Source organism: Manis pentadactyla, chromosome 3 (genome assembly GCF_030020395.1).
Source record: "Manis pentadactyla isolate mManPen7 chromosome 3, mManPen7.hap1, whole genome shotgun sequence".
In the NCBI taxonomy this organism is placed as follows: Eukaryota; Metazoa; Chordata; class Mammalia; order Pholidota; family Manidae; genus Manis; species Manis pentadactyla.
In genome coordinates this window covers 18,834,278-18,851,792 of record NC_080021.1, presented here as the reverse complement: position 1 = coordinate 18,851,792, position 17,515 = coordinate 18,834,278, and the positions used below count along the sequence as shown (strand labels likewise).

Sequence of the window (17,515 nt, the reverse complement as noted above, 5' to 3'; positions counted from 1 at the left end):
ACTACCATATCCAAAAAGATACCAAAACTGATATTAAAGAACATTAAAAACATAAGTAAATGGATAGCAAAAAGCATATCAAATTGTCAAGGAGCTGGTACTTTAGAAATAAAAATAATGCATGTTTATCTTTGAATCAGCTAGTTGAGAGGAAAAATATAGAAATTTGAACAGAACTATAAACAAACAAATAAATGACTAGTACAAGTCTATGCTAGGCCTGTAAATGTCAAAATTTCAATGAAATGGACAATTCTCTAAGAAAGAACTACTAAAATTGATCTAGAGAAGAAAATTTGAGTAAAACAGTGGTGGAAGATTGAAAAGAATACTAATTGTCTTTAAAACTGTGAGTGGAGCAGTTTCACTAGGGGAACTTCGCAGGATAAAAGGGGAGAAAAAGGAAAGCTACCCCATTAACTGTAAGGAGGCAGTGTAACCCAACAACTAAACCCTCACAAGCAGCGCAAAATAGAAAGTTAGGTACCAATATGACTTATAAATGTAGACAAGGGAACTCTAAACAAAATTTTAAAACCAAATATTACCGGGCATTAAAAGAATATTTCATTTGGATAAAATATATTACCACAGAAATGCAAAATTTTGATACAGGAAAACATTCCATAATTTGCCATATTTTTTTACAAATCAAAGGGGGAAATATATACTTATACATATAAATGCTTAATAAATATTGAAAATGTAGAAAGAGCTCAACTCTAAATGTATCTAATGCAGGGAAGACCAAAGTCTTAGAAAACCCACATGGGAAAGGTAATTCCTCAACATGATAAATCATGTCTATTGTAAACAACTATTAACTAGAATTAAGACAAGACAGCTAAAATGCTATCACCATTACTATTTACCACTGCTATGGAATTTTGATAAAAAAATAAAAGCATAACAGAAACATAAAAGTTAACTCTTTAGAAAATAAGAGCCAAATTCTCATTATGTGTTAAAAAAAAGATGATATATAAAGAAGGCACAAGAGGATAGCTGCAAAACATTTCAAATGAGTTCAGTAAGAAGGGTTAATCATCTCTAGTCATCTGTGGAAGAATTCATCTTCAATTCAGTCTTTAAAGAATTCCCAAAGATAAAATGTTTTAATATTAGATTATGGTGATGGCTACAAAAATCTAACTTACTAAAAATCTATGAAATGCACTCTTAAAATTGGTGAACTGAGAGTATGTAACTTAAATCTCAAAAAAGCTGTTAAAAAAATTAGACAAGCAGGTATGTAAATTATACTTAAATAGAGTTCCTTAAAATATATACATATATATATATATTCTTTTAAGTGGGTCCTTGGAACAACTAATGACCTTCCAATTTCAATTACTAGCAGACTGGTTAAGGAAAATGTGGACCGCCTAACATGATGGGTGAAGTGGATCTGTCTGCATAAGACCTTGAATATGAATTTATTTTTCCAAAATGTTCTCTACTCATCAATCTGTGAGCCCCTTGATTTCAGTCAATAGGTCTAACCAGCTACATTCTTTTCTAACAGTTTTAATGAGATATAATTTACATAGCACACATTTCACCCATTTGAATGTGTGTAATTCTATAGCTTTTAGTACACTGACAGATGCATGGCAATACTGATCAATATGATACATATATGCAATTTACTGATAACTACAATTTTAGAACTTTCATCACTTTAAAGAGAAACTCCAAATTGTTTCATTTAAAAATGGTTAAAATGGTAAGTTTTAGATTATGTGTACCTTACCTCAAATTTTTTCCCCATTAAAAAAAAAGAAAAAAGAAACCCCACACCCTTTAGCTATCACTCTCCTATCCCTATTCCTCACCCCTTCAGCCCTAAGGAACAGCTAATCTACTTTCTGTGTCTCTGGAGATGTGCCCATTCTGTACACTTTGGAACCATATAATATATGGTCTTTTGTGACTGGTTTCTTTCACTTAGTATAATGTTTTCAAGATTTGAGACCAGTGAATGTTGAGCATCTTTTTATGTGCTTTTTGGCCATTTGTACATCTTTGGAGAAATGTCAATTCAGATTCTTTGCCCATTTAAAAATTGGGTTGCCTTTTTTTATTGAGTTGTAAGAGTTCTTTATATATTCTAGACACAAGTCCCGTAGCAGACATATGATTTACAAATAATTTCTCCTATTCTATTGTTGTCTTTTCAGTTTTGAAGCATAGAAGTTTTACATTTTGATCAAATACAATATCTATGCTGTTCTTTTGTTCATGCTTTTGTTGTCATTTCTAAGAATCCTTTGACAAAACCAAGGTCATGCAGTTTTACCCTTAGAGTTTTATAATTTTAATGTTCATATATGGTATGAGGTAAGGGTCCAATTTCATTGTTCTGCTAAGGAGCTGCATTTCTAACTAGCACAGGATAAAGTTCAAAAGAGGGTAAACTAAATGCAGTGTAGTCACTTGGAGTAGATTCCAGAACAGAAAAGAGCACAAAGACTGGGAAAATCAAAATAAAGTGTGTTGTTTAGTTAATAGTATTAGTGTATCAATGTTGATTTCTTAGTTTTGATAAAGGTTCTGTGGTTATGAAACTTGTAAACTTTAAAGGATCTGGGAGAAGATTATAGGGTAAACTCTATTATTATTGCAAAATCTGCAGCTCTAGTATTACTTTAAAATAGTAAGTTAAAGTGACTGTGATTTATTAAAATCCAAACTCATTAGTAATGATGATTACATTAAAATTAAATCAGATTAAAATGAGATTATTTTTGCCTATCACACACAAAAAAAAAACCAACAGGAAAATATTTAATGTCCACAGTCATGTTTCTCTGTCCCTTCAGGATTACGAGTTGTGCTAAATTTGTGTTTGTCTGAAGCTTCTTCAAGATTAGATTCTGGTTACATATCTCTGGCTGAAATACTACATGAGTAATATTGTGTCCTTTTCAGGGTATCATATCTGGACGCATACAATGTCTGTTCATCACTGGTTACAAATTTTCATCACCCACTCAAGGTGTTTGACTGTTTCTTTCCAATGTATATAGTTATAACCACTGTTTCCTACTTTGTATCTAACAAGCAATCTGTGGAGAGATACTTTTAAACTATATAAATATTCTGCTCATCAAACTTTCCCCCTAGTTTTAGCAACCACTGAAGATTCTAGCCCCAAACAATCTTTGCAATGATGATTTCAAAATGCTGGTTTTTCCCAACTCTACCATTCCTTTCACATTTATCAGTCAGCATTCTATTATAAAGAAAAGCCCTCCCTTTCTAACTATCTATCCATCCTATATCTGTCATGGAAATTAGGAATTCCTATTTTATTCAATGGGTTATGATCAATAGATGTCTATATTGATGCTCAAATTGTTCCAGATGTGGCCAGTGGGAGCATCTTCAAGCTGGTTCTAGCATCCTCTTGAAAGGTCCTATTTTTCATTTTAAAAGCATTTTTTAAATTTCTGGTTCAAGTTATTCTAAAGCTTATCTTTTATGATCCTTGTCCCCACAGTAGAATGAACCATTACTGCAAGAGCTCTTGATCCATGTAGTGAGGAAACCAAGATCTGAGTGCTAAGTGTGCTGCTTGCTACTAGGATATCAACGCAACTAGAATCTTACAGAAGAGAGATAGGAATATATATATTCCTATATATAGGAAATATATATGTCATGTAATTAGTTCATGTTAATGCCACAAATTCCTATCCAATACCTATCTAGTCCCACGTGGTTCTTCCTTACATTTGCCAATTTCCTATTTCTATCATTCTTTTCAGTTAGGATGTGAGTCCACAATGACATCAAAATTATTCACTGCTCAATCTTTTAACACACAGTTTCAGAACTGTCACACCCATACCAATATGAAACAAGTTTACAGAGAAGAGTTCAAGATTTGTTGGCAGTTTCCTCTTCCCAACCAGACAGAGGGTATACACTTAAAATACTGTGTATGAAAGTTACTCGCATTAGTTTTGGTTTTTACTCCAATGTGGTTATAGCCCAAATACAGTTGGATTCATTGTTCCTGCTTGCCTATTAGTGACTACCCCCATACATAATGACAATTTTAACTTTCAAATATACTAAATATTTATTATCAAAAGAGGTAAAACAAGTTATCATTCTATCCTCTTTCTACTTCTTTCTATTCCCCACAACTATCACCATTCTGTATCTTGAATTGTTGGTTGCATGGCATATAACTTGTCTAATTTCATCAAACTGTACATTTAACATATCTGTATTTACTGTATATAAATTACACTTAATAAAACAAGTCAACTAAAAAATACTACTGACACACATTGAATGGCTACATGACAGGGATTTTTTCAACAGGGTTCTCTTATTGGGCCCATTTCTAAGAGGCTGTATATTTTTTTCCTTTTTTATTCTATATTTCTCCACAGTAGTATTAAGGAGAACAATGGGAGAAGCTTACATTCAGACAAAACTGTAACACAGAAAAAAGGTTGTTTATGAAATACCTGTTTTCTGAGTGTCTCTTCCCTTATTCTGTGTCCAATCCAGAAATCAAACAAACATAACCTACATCACACACATACATAAAGCATGCGTAGACAAAAAGACTCTGCAAGGATGTTTATCTAAACAGCAGCTGTCTTTGGGTAGGAAAATTGCAGAGGGAGTTTCTACTACCTTATTTTTACCTCTAATTTACAAATGAGAATTAAGTGAAAAGTTCAAACTGTTAAGAATTTGGAACACATTTTCTCTTTTATTCTTAAGGTACCCATTAAAATGAAAAACCTAAATCTGTAATACTACCAAAATATTAAACATCTATACAAAACTTGTTGCTGAGAAAAAAAAGCATTCTTAATAAGAAGAAATAATGAATGAATAGTAATGAAATATGTGTATGAGACTATACCTAAGTCAGTGTTTTGTTACATTTGATTCAATAACAATGTAAGTCATAGAACTGCTAAAGTAGTGTAAACAACATGGAAATTAAAGCCGAATATCTTTCCCATTTTTTCAATAATCTAAGAAGCTCAATAAATAAAATGATCTTTTTATATTACTGATTTTTACTCTGCCAGGACTGGATATTAAATAAATGCTGGTCACTGACATTAAGCCTTTAACACTTACAAAGAACACTGTTCCATAGCCTCCCTGGCCAACTTTTCTGAGATCTGTGAAGCGCTTCCCTGGATCTTCTTTGGAGAAGAGTTTTGCAATCTCAGGGTCCTTCAGGCTCTGTGCTTGGATAGTTGACGACATCCTGCTGGGCAATCAGCTGGCTGATTCTAATTTTATGCTGCTCTCCCAACCCTTGGGAAATCGGTATGAATGAAGCCACGTTGGCATAAACAATTGGAGATAAATAAGAAAAGAAAAAAGGAAAAGCAAAAGTTGTTAAGGACAATTAGTGTATCATTTTCTGACTACATATATACAATTATCTTAGACGTGGAATTTCACTGAAAAAGTGTTGCCTACCAGTGCAGGACTCTTAAACCCAGCTCATCATCACAATCACCTGAGCTGCTTTAAAAAAAAAATTCCCACTATACATAGTATGTAAGTACATACTATACATACACTTCTAAAGATTAGATAAATCTTTATGTACTGGAAGGCTTTCTGTATCAGTACTTAAAGATTTATCTAACTCTGATGCAATAAGCTCATCAGCAAAAGAGATAATACAGTACGAAGACCATTAAAAACATGCCCAACAACTCAAAATGTACCCATAATATGTTTCTAACAACAGGAAGATTCCCATCTATTAAGGACCTTCAAATGCAAGAAAATAGATAATAGATTTAATTCAGTAAGATTTCTTTTCCTTTCAGATACCACATGGCAGTGTTTAATCAACTCTAACACAGACATTCCTAAGAAAAATGCAATGGAAGAAAATAATGAATTTAACATAGATAGCTAACTGTTTCCTCCATAACCTGATTCATATTAAAATATGGCCTTATCATATCTGCTTCATTATGTAAGTAGATACACTACAGAATTCCCTGGTGGTTCTGGTATCAGTTCCTTTATATCAGATTAACAAATTTAAAAAATGGCTGCTATAAACGAGAGGCTTCAGAACCTGGTTCTAGAATGACACTGTATAGATAGGAAACCTGACAACAATTATTTACCAACTATGAACTTGGGTAGCCTCCTTTTCTAAGTCTATAAAATGAAAGAAATAACCTACCTCCTAGAGTAGCTGTGAGGGTTAAATGAGTTAATAAATGTTAAGTGTAGACTAGTACTCAGGAACAGTAAGCAGTACATTAAATGTTAGTTAACATGTACTCCTTAAATTTACCAATTAAAATTAAAAACTACAAAAATTGATTTCATTAAACTCATAAGGTAAAATAAAGCTCTAGCCAGTTTTCTCCATGCGCAAAGCATATTTTAAAAATTTTTTAATATTTTTAATTTTATTAATTTCAAAAATTTTTTAAATGACAGAGAATTTTTTAAGCCTGTCTCCTTTTTACTGATGTCAACTGAACCAACTATAATGCTTATTAATAATTTCAAACTATATAAAACACATTTACATATCTTTTGCACTTCCCTAAACTAATACTACATTGCACTAAAAATTCAAATTACTACTTTGTATTCCTTTTCTAACATATTAAAGGCTTCAACAATATTCTTCACTTTTACCAATCACACGGCTCTGGAAGTTAGTTCCCTGGAACAATGCTTCAATTAAAATTCTTCCAAGTATATGTGACAACAGGAAAGTCATATAACTTATCACTCCTAAAATGAGGAGATTGAACTAAATTCTATATAAACTGTACCTATTTAACTAATACACCTGCGAAAAACAAAAAGCCTTCAATGTACCTAAGACCTTATTTAAAAATTTGAAATATCACATTATAGTACCTTTATTACAAGCATGACTTAACCTAAAATTTTGTAAAAATTTTGAAAAGAAAGAAAAAAACATTACAAAAAAAGAATACATCCTTAGAAACTTGTGGAACAGTATCAAATTGTCTAAATTTCACATTATAGGTGTTCCATAAAAGAAAAGAAAATCTTAGTTTTTAGATAAAACAATTCTTACTAAGAGCAGAAAAGATCTCAGCTTTGACAAAAACTTAAATTTAGAGAATCAAGATGCTCAGCAAACCCCAAACAGAGCAAATTCAAAGAGTTTAGGCCCAATAAGGCGTAAACTCAAAATCAGTAACAAACAGCTAGGCCTGATAAGCCTAAGCATGTCATAATGCTAAAAAAGCAAAGATAAACTAAAATTTGAATGATCACAGAATTCTCATAAAATACACTGGAGGCCATAGAATGTTCAATAGTGTCTTTAAAGTGAGGAAAGTAAAGAACTGTCAACCCAGAAGAGAATCCTTTATCTAAGCAAAAGATTTGTGGAACGAACTAAAAAATAATAGAGAGACAGAGAGAGAGAGAGAGTTAGATGGTGGAAAGCTAAGATAATCTGACCTCCATTAAGGGAAATGTAAAATATTAAAGAAAAGAAAGCTAAAGGCTATATTAATGCCAGATAAAATATTCAGAGCTTCAGAGCTAGGAAAATTACAAGGAGTAAAGAGGTACATTACATACTGTTATGATTTCATTCATGAAATTCTAAATGTATACTCACCTGACAAAAGAGCTTCAAATTACACGAAGCAAAAATTGATACAACTGAAAAGAGAAAAGTCTGTAACTAGAACACCACCACCACAGACCAACACTACCAACCAGCAGGTCCTAGTGACAGTCCAGTATGCAGCCTGGCCACAGAATGCACATTCTTCTCAAGGGTGCATTATGACATACACTGTGAGATCATATACCGGGTCATAAAACTAATCTTAACAAGTGAAAAAATTTCAATTCACAGAAAATGTTTTCTGATAAGAGGGTAGTACACTTAAAATCAGTAACAAAACAGTTATAAAAAAACAGAACCTCAAGTGTGGAAATTAAATACACCTCAAGGTAACCCACGGGTCAATAAAGACATTTCAAGGGCAAAGAGAAAATATGAAATGTGTGAAAACAGAAATAGAGCATAAAATTTACAGGATTCTTACACAGAAATTAAGGCTCTAAATCATAGAAGAAAGAAAACTCCAATGAATAATCTAATCTCCCATCTTAAAAATCTAGAAAGAGAAAAGCAAATAAAATGGAAGCTAAACATAGAAGGAAATACTAAAGAACAGAATGGAAATCAATGAACGTAGACAACAAAATCAGTGAAATCAAAAGCTAGTTCTTTGCAGGGAAAAAAAGTCAATAAAACTGAAAGAACTCTTCCAAGCTAACCAAAGAAAACAAGAGCAAATTACCCAAAAGAGGGCATATCACTATATTCCTAAAGACATTAAAAGGATAAGGAAACACAATAAACAGCTCTAAACTAATAAATTTGACAAAATAGCTGAAATAGGCAAATTATATGGTAGTGGTAGTTATAAAATGCCAAAACTCACTCAAGAAGGAATAGAGAGCTGCCTCTCCCATCCAGATGACAAACTGTGGTGGCTCAGGCTCAGACCTCGAGGAGGCACCGGCCTCTACTGCCTCAGCCCCTGCAGCACGGCCCTCAGCGCACTGCTGCCAAAAAGAACAAGGCAGTGACAGTACGGGTGTTGGGGCTGGAGGCGCAGCAGGGGGCATGGGATGCACGGCGGCGCAGGCTGGAGAGCTGGCTGAGCTGAGCGGGGAAGCTGTCACTGGGCGGTGCGGCATCCTCAGAGGGGGCCGTGTCTAACGGCGTTTACCCTCTGCTCAACACTGCCCACGGAGCAGTGAGGCCGATGGTGTTCAGCACACCTTTCGTGGACTTCCTGATTGCAGCTGGAGGCTTCCACATCCCTATTCCCGGATGTAATGACTGGATACTGCCTGAACCGTGCTGGCTTTGAGGCCTTGAACACACATGGAATTCAGCTCATCTCCCTAGCTGCCCATAAATTCATCTCAGATATTGCCCACGATGCTCTGTCACACCACAAAATGGAGTACACTTAACCATGGAGGAGTTGACCCCTGCCCTCAGTGAATACGACATCAGTGTAAAGAAGCCACACTACTGACAGGATTGGTTTGCAGATGGCAGCGTGACAGGTGAGACAGAGGCCTCCACCCAAAACCACATATAGTATGAAAATATAATTAACACAACTAATCCTGAAAGAGCAACAGGAAAGAAGGATCTCTAGGAATGAAAGGATATTGAGAGAACTGTGTGACCAATGTAAACGGAACAATATTTGTATTAGAGGGGTACCAGAAGAAGAAGAGAGTGAAAAAGGTAAAGTGTCTTTGAGGAGGTAATGGCTGAAAACCTCCCCAATCTGGGGAAGGAGATGGTCTCTCAGGCTGTGGAGGTGCACAGATCTCCGAACGCAAGGGACCCAAGGAAGACAACACCAAAACATGTACTAATTTAAACGGCAAAGATCAAGGATAAGGACAGACTATTAAAAGCAGCCAGAGAGAGTAAACAGATCACACACAAAGGAAAGCCCATCAGGCTATCATCAGCCTTCCCAGCAGAAACCTTACAGGCCAGAAGGGAGTGGCATGATATAGTTAATGCAATGAAGCAGAAGGGCCTCGAACCAAGAATACTCTACCTGGCAAGGTTATCATTTAAATTTGAAGGAGGGATTAAACAATTTCCAGATAAGCAAAAGCTGAGACAATTTACCTACCACAAACCGTCTCTACAGTGTATTCTGGAGGGACTCCTATAGATGGAAGTGTTCCTAAGGTTAAATAGCTGTCACCAGAGGTAATAAAAATGTACAGAGAAAGAGTACAGAATGCGATACCCAATATATAAAGAATGGAGGAGGAAGAAAAGGAGAGGAAAAAAAAGAACATTTAGCTTGTGTGTGTAATAGCATACTAAGTGAGTTAAATTAGACTCTTAGATAGTAAGGATGTAACCCTTGAACATTTGGTCACCACGAATCTAAAGTCTGCAATAGCAATAAGTACATACCAATCCATAATCACCCTAAATGTAAATGGTCTGAATACACCTATACAAACGTGACTCAGAAATGACATGATCATGTTCAAAATGGCCAGAATAAAACCCTAAATTTACTGCACACGCTAAAACAAACAACACACACATACACACACCACTGGAGAATGTGACAAATTCTAAAGGAAAAGAAAGGACAGATGCCTATTTGGAGATGCCTCATGTTGTAATTGTCACATAAAGACTTTAAAGCAGCTATTATAACCATATTAAATGTGGTAATGCTTAATACTCTTAAAAATTGTCTAAAAGTCTAGCAGAAAAATAAAAGTATAAAAAAAGATCCACGTTAAAAAATTTAGAACTGAAAAATATAATTACCAAAAATTACAAAAGACATTGCATGGGCTCAACCACTGAACAGAGATGATAGAAGCGTCTGTAAACTTGAAGATAACAGAGCAGCAGAAATTATCTACACTGAAGAAAAGACAGGAAACAACATTGGAAAAAATGAATACATCCTTAGAAACTTGTGGGACAGTATCAAATTGTCTAAATTTCACATTATAGGTGTTCTATAAAAGAAAAGAAAATCTTAGTTTTTAGATAAAACAATTCTTACTAAGAGCAGAAAAGATCTCAGCTTTGACAAAAACTTAAATTTAGAGAATCAAGATGCTCAGCAAGCCCCAAACAGAGCAAATTCAAAGAGTTTAGGCCCAATAAGGCATAACCTCAAAATCAGTAACAAACAGCTAGGCCTGATAAGCCTAAACATGTCATAATGCTAAAAAGCAAAGATAAACTAAAATTCGAATGATCACAGAATCTTCATAAAATACAGTGGAGGCCACAGAATGTTCAACAGTGTCTTTAAAGTGAGGAAAGTAAAGAACTGCCAACCCAGAAGAGAATCCTTTATCTAAGCAAAAGATTTGTGGAATGAATTCAAAAATAGTAGAGAGAGAGAGAGAGAGAGAGTTAGATGGTGGAAAGCTAAGAGAATCTGACCTCCATTAAGGGAAATGTAAAATATTAAAGAAAAGAAAGGTAAAGGCTATATTAATGCCAGATAAAACATTCAGAGCTTCAGAGCTAGGAAAATTACAAGGAGAAAAGAGGTACATTACATACTGTTATGATTTCATTCATGAAATTCTAAATGTATACTCACCTGACAAAGGAGCTTCAAATTACACGAAGCAAAAATTGATACAACTGAAAAGAGAAAAGTCTGTAACTAGAACACCACCACCACAGACCAACACTACCAACCAGCAGGTCCTAGTGACATTCCAGTATGCAGCCTGGACACAGAATGTACATTCTTCTCAAGGGTGCATTATGACATACACTGTGAGATCATATACCGGGTCATAAAGCTAATCTTAACAAGTGAAAAAATTTCAAATCACACAAAATGTTTTCCGATAAGAGGGTAGTAAACTTAATATCAGTAACAAAACAGTTATAAAAAAACAGGACCTCAAGTGTGGAAATTAAATACACCTCAAGGTAACCCATGGGTCAATAAAGACATTTCAAGGGCAAAGAGAAAATAATATGAATTGTGTGAAAATAGAAATAGAGCATAAAATTTACAGGATTCTTACACAGAAATTAAGGCACTAAATCATAGTAGAAAGAAAACTCCAATGAATAATCTAAGCTCCCATCTTAAAACTCTAGAAAGAGAAAAGCCAATAAAACGGAAGCTAAATACAGAAGGAAATACTAAAGAACAGAATGCAAATCAATGAAACTAGACAACAAAATCAGTAAAATCGAAAGCTAGTTCTTTGCAGGGAAAAAAAAATCAATAAACCTGAAAGAACTCTGCCAAGCTAACCAAAGAAAACAAGAGCAAATTACCCAAAAGAGGGCATATCACTATATTCCTAAAGACATTAAAAGGATAAGGAAATACAATAAACAGCTCTAAACTCGTAAATTTGACAAAATAGCTGAAATAGGCAAATTACTTGGTAGTGGTACTTATAAAATACCAAAACTCACTCAAGAGAAATAGAGAGCTGCGTCCCCCACCCAGATGACAAACTGTAGCGGCTCAGGCTTGGACCTCAAGGAGGCACCAGGCAGAAAACACGTTAGAAGACAGCAAAACTTTGTACAACTAACTTGCCACAGGGGACTTTAGAGTGTGAAAATGGGGATGAGGAGGTGAAGGAATACAACAACCAGTAAAATCTGGAGATGGGATGCAAGGAATGAGGGGCCAGGAGGAGTAAGATGATAACCAGGTTTTGGAGGTGGAAAACTGGTGGATGATACTGCCATTTACTGAGACTAATCCCAGAAGGAAATCAAGGGGAAAACCTCTCTCTAGAATACACTGAATTTAAGCAGCATAACTTATGTGGACATGTCAAATAGATGACTGAATTCATGTGTGTGATCTCCGATGAGCACTCTGGACTAGAAAAAAGGATTCGGGACTCTGGCATAAAGACAGTAATTCGTTATAACCAGAGACGTCATCTCTAAGAAAAAGAGAGCGCATTGCGAGAAAAGAGTCACAGAACAGTGGGAATATCAAGATTTAATGGGTAGAGAGATGAAGTCCAGTCCCCCAAGGAGACTAGGAAGTGCCAGAAACTCAAAGGAGAAGCAGACATCTGTCATCAAGAGAGTTAAAGGAACACAGCAATCCAGAAAAGAGGGAGTTATCAATAGCAGAGAAGTCAAGTAAGAAAGGACTGAATAACATCCTCTGGATTTTTGACAAGTGTATAACCTCGGGCAATTCGCATAACTCTGTCAGCCTTAGCTTACTTGTCTACACAAGCATGTTATACTATCTACTGTACCCAGTTCTGAGGACACATGTTAATGTGTATACAGTACCTAGTACAGTACTAAGCACTAAAAACTGCTCTATTTTTATTGCCACATAACTTATGAATGTCAGACAGCCAAGTCATGGCAACAAAAGCACAGGGGTTGAAAGCATGAAACTACATGGAACCAATGGCCATGAGGCACAATATGCAGTCTGGAAAGAGAACCAGCATAAAAGAATGATAGTCTTTCTCCTTGTCTTCCACCCCTCCAATGTTTCCTTTCTTCTTCCTTTTAAATGCAGCTGATAATGCATAAGTTCCCAAGAGCCTATCAAAAGGCCTTTTCAATCATATCTAGTATTTACACAAAGAATTTTTTTTGCAGCCTTTTACCACAATCATGAGTTGGTAATATAGATGCTATGTTCTTAAGAAGGGCAGCTTAAATTCGTAAGTGGTCCACAAATAAATGTTATATAGAAATTAAGTCTATCGATCAGTGATTTCAAAAATTCTTCCAACAGTTTCTGAAACGATAAGCCAGGTAATGTTTATCAAATGATATATTCTAACTGCATAATTAAAGAGACCTTTGAACAACCAAACTGATTTTCAGGTTGGTTTTCACACTGGCACACTAATAGTCACAGAGAAATTTCTCAGATGTATGTGGATTCCTGTCAAGGATTAGGTTCTACCCTTTCTTGCTCTCACCTCCTCAAAGATGTGGGGCAGGCAGAACTGAGAAAACTGTTTCCAACACTTGGATTTCTAACATAAGAAACATTGTGTTTCATATAAAAGAGTTGCAGTCATTTTGTTTTCCATATCTAAACTATTCCCATCGCTCTAGCATATTTCTTTCATAGTTTCTTTGCTTTAACATTGACTTTGCAACTCAATGCACAAAGCCTACATAATATTCCCTTCCCTATCCGCTTATTCTGTGTTATATCCATCAAATTCTAGGTTCCTAGGAAAGTCCTAACTATTGAGGATCTTAGTTTTCTTATGCATATTTAGATAATCTTCTCTTTTCTATACAACTCAGCAGTGGCTGGTGATACAGAAGTTTATCTGGTGGTAAAGAAGCATCTTCCATTAGAATCTAAACAATCAAAGAAATATTTCTTGCTCTAGTCTTTGTGTGAGAGCATGTGTGGAAGGGAGACAGAGGGAGGACGGATACACATACTTGGCAGTACCTATCCTGAAAAAAGCAGAGCCTGGAGAGGAGAATGGGCAGAGCTAAGCTTCTGGAAGCCTTTTCTTTCTGAGCATTCTGGACCATTAAGACCAGCCTTCAGCAACTGGTAAGTGGCCCAGCTACAGGTGGCCAAGGAGAGGCTCTAAGAGCTCCTCTTCTAATTCCATGTATTCCCTGGGTCCTGGATTCTCACCCACCATGAAGTAGAGGACCTAAATAACCAAAAGAATAAACTCACCACTTCTGTTATAATTGGGAAGAAAGGGAAACGCTAGTTGTTTCCTTCCTTCTGTTCCTAAGTATTGTGGGGTAAAATTGCAATATTTCCAGAATCCCTTGCCTGGCCTTAGTCCATTTCCATATTAACAGGTATTTCTTCCCGCAGCCTCCAAGACAAGGGGTGGAGAGAAGCTGTTTTTCCCTCCCCTCTGCTGCTATTTGGTCTGGTGCCTATCAGTCGCTGGGGCTCCAAACTCGCAGGTACCCCGGGACAGGGTGTGGGGGAGAGGTGAGTGCACCGGGGCGGGAGAGGCACAGGGAGTGAGACCAGCTGCCTGGGAGTCACAAACGGAGCCGGGCCTCTTGTGACCAATAAATGGGATTCTCCCACTTTGCCCTTTCCCTAGAGTTCTTTCGGCTTCACGGGTTTCACAATTTTATTCATCTGGGCCGGGAACACGCTTTCCCTGGATTCACAAGTATCCATCAGAAAACCTACTTAAGATGACTAGGAACTTAAAGAAAAAGGCAAAATATCTATTTTGGGAGTACTACGTAATTGTCTATATCCATAGGCTAACTTCTAATGTTTCTAAGTGCACCATGAGGATCCTAATAAATAGTAAGTGTGCCTTCAAATAATCCCTCATCTTCATACCACACCACAAATGTACAGGAAAGAATGAGGGCAACCCGTGAAGATGAGGCGGGACCGTTCCTCAGGTATCACGCCTCACCCCACACAATGCAGACTACGGGATGACTAACACTCAAACAGGTTGTTAGTGCTCCTTGTCCTTCACCTGTTCTTTCCGCCAGGCTAGCTGCCTATCACTCTCTGATGCTGCTCAATAATTAATATGGCTTCCTCGTATTTGAAATTACTTCCCACTGCTAAAGCTATCAAGTTGCCTTTCACCTTCCAATTCATATCCTATGAGAAAGGTTTCCTGACTAAATGAAAATGAATTCTACCCATCACTAGCCAAATCAAAAAGCTGTTGTTTCACAGGAAAATTAACAAAATAAACAAAACAAAAACCAGTTACGTGCTTCATAGTTTATAGAGCATGTTTTAGAATAATTTATGTGATTTGATTAACTTTCAGAGCGATTAACTTCCTCAAGCTAAACATCTGAAAACATAAGTAATACTATTTCACAATGCAGTGTAACATTACAGCATTAAGCCATTTATTGTGTGTTCATCTACATTTCCACACTTGGTAGCCACCCTGTAAAATCCAGATCATCTAGTCATGACCTATTTTCCTTGATTCCCGCCCACATTTTACTCACAAGTGCTAAAGAAGGCAGAAGCCAATGAAAAAATACCATCTTATATTGGGGTGATATTTTAAATATTATAAATCAGCTTTCATATTGCTTTCCAATTTTATTTCACAACAACCTTGTGCACAGAGATTCAAAGAAGCAATATTATCTAAATGCTTACTATGCAAAGCCTCACGTCCTGTGATTGCATGAGGTAGTCTACCTACATTATCTCACCTAATCCTCACAATAGTCAGGCCCAATGTCACAAAATTAGACAGGGTGGGGAACAAAGATGAGACTCATTCGGATTCCAACTGCAATCTTCCTTCCACTACCTCTGTGAGACATTCTTCACATGTTCCACAAAATGCCACATAGTGACCATATCACTGCCTTTTTCCATGGGCAGACTTCTCTCACACTGCTTCTAAAAACTGATCATGAACAAATCTGTAGGCAAACTTGGCAAGAAGAAAAAAGTTACTCAACCTGTGTTAACTAAATGTAACTTAGAATATTGCCTGGTGCATAGCAATCACTAGAAAAATATCTGCTAGGCTTAATTATTATGGAAAGGACTGAATATTTTAACAAACATAAAGCATCTTGTTAAAACTAGAAAAAAGATTTATTTCATTATCATTTTATTTCAAATCCTTAAAATTCCTTCATATTCATACCATTTCTACTTTAAAAATATACCACACAGGAAGTTTTAGAAGGTCAATAATACTGGCTCCTCTAAAGTTTCCCTTCTCTCTAATATAACAGTTCCATATGCTAACATTCTTTTCCTCAAGTAGCTCTTTAACACTAACATGTTAAATGTTATAGAATCTAAGCAAATCACAATCATTTTTACTTTATTTTATTTTGACACCCTTATGCATGTCAAATCAGAATGAAGAGTCACTTTTCATGTAGACTAAATGTCCCAGAATTTGGGAGATTTATAATAAGATGTGTAAAAGCATAAGCCTACTTATAACTGAGGCTTGATGAAAACATTCTTACTCCCAACTGAAAACTACAACTCAAAATAAATTCAATATACTACTACTGCCTTGAGGCATGGAGGTGTCATGAAAAGAGCCTTGAATTACGTCAGAAAACTGAGGTTCACGTCCTTCTCTTGAAACTAACCACGTGACCTGAGTATGTCCCTTAGCCTCCCTGAGGCTCAGAGTCCATCATACCCATCTTACCTAACTTGGAAGGTGATTATTCAAGAGGGCTTCTCAGCCTTTACCTGGGGGCAAAGAAAACTGGTTAAAGACTTTTAGTCAAAGGACCAAGGGACCAAAGTAGGAACTGATGAAATTTTTGGATCTCCTTTTAGTAAACCACCAACAGCCTCAGGAAAATTATCAAGTAAGTAGGGAAGCCAGAAAAGAAATGAATTCACTGTCATCCAGACCAAGGTTAAATCCTCCAGAACATTTCAAACACCAAACTGATACCCATACTACAAATGAGCTTTGTTACAGTTTTACAGAAACTGGATCACAATGAACTGTTTATGATTAAATTATTTTTTTAAAATTAGCTAGTCTGGAAAACTACCTGCCAAACATTTTTTCTATAGGAACTGTGTTCCATTCAGTTCAGATATCCAAACACTGACAAAGTATCTTCCAACTCTCAGCTCCCAAAGCTAACAAGAAACCCCTTTCCATCCTCTCTGGCAAAATCAAGGAAGGCTTCTTCACTCTTCAGTCTTGTGCCACTCAGACATGAGATGTCAGATAAGGACTGTCAGGATGTAATATACATATATGCCTGATATACTTTTATATATATGTGTGTGTATATATATATATATGTGTGTGTGTGTGTATATATATATATATATATATATATATATATATATATATATATATAAAACTACCCTTCACTTTAATTTTTTTGGTTGCAACTCATTCCTATTTATAACCTCATTTAACCTACAATTGTCCAGAGAGGTATGTAAGACAAAAAGTATTATTACTCCCATTTTGGAAATGAGAAAGGTAAAGCACAGAGGTAATGTGACTT

The 17,515-nt window shown here is 35.8% G+C and overlaps 2 protein-coding genes and 1 pseudogene across 3 annotated transcripts in view; 2 read left to right on the top strand and 1 right to left on the bottom strand.

Annotated features, from left to right (window-relative positions):
- The window catches only part of LOC130682824 (serine/threonine-protein kinase TAO1-like), a 232,708-nt gene that overhangs the window by 51,888 nt on the left and 163,305 nt on the right, over window positions 1–17,515 (bottom strand). The window contains exon 8 of the mRNA XM_057497772.1: window positions 5,116–5,298. Coding sequence (XP_057353755.1) covers window positions 5,116–5,247 — 132 coding nt within the window. The 5' untranslated portion in view covers window positions 5,248–5,298. The remainder of the gene's footprint in view (window positions 1–5,115; window positions 5,299–17,515) is intronic.
- LOC130682830 (serine/threonine-protein kinase TAO1-like) overlaps window positions 1–17,515 on the top strand; it is a 174,271-nt gene that overhangs the window by 135,485 nt on the left and 21,271 nt on the right. The gene's annotated exons all lie outside the window — the stretch shown is intronic.
- On the top strand, window positions 8,133–10,081 carry LOC130682825 (transcription initiation factor TFIID subunit 10-like; annotated as a pseudogene).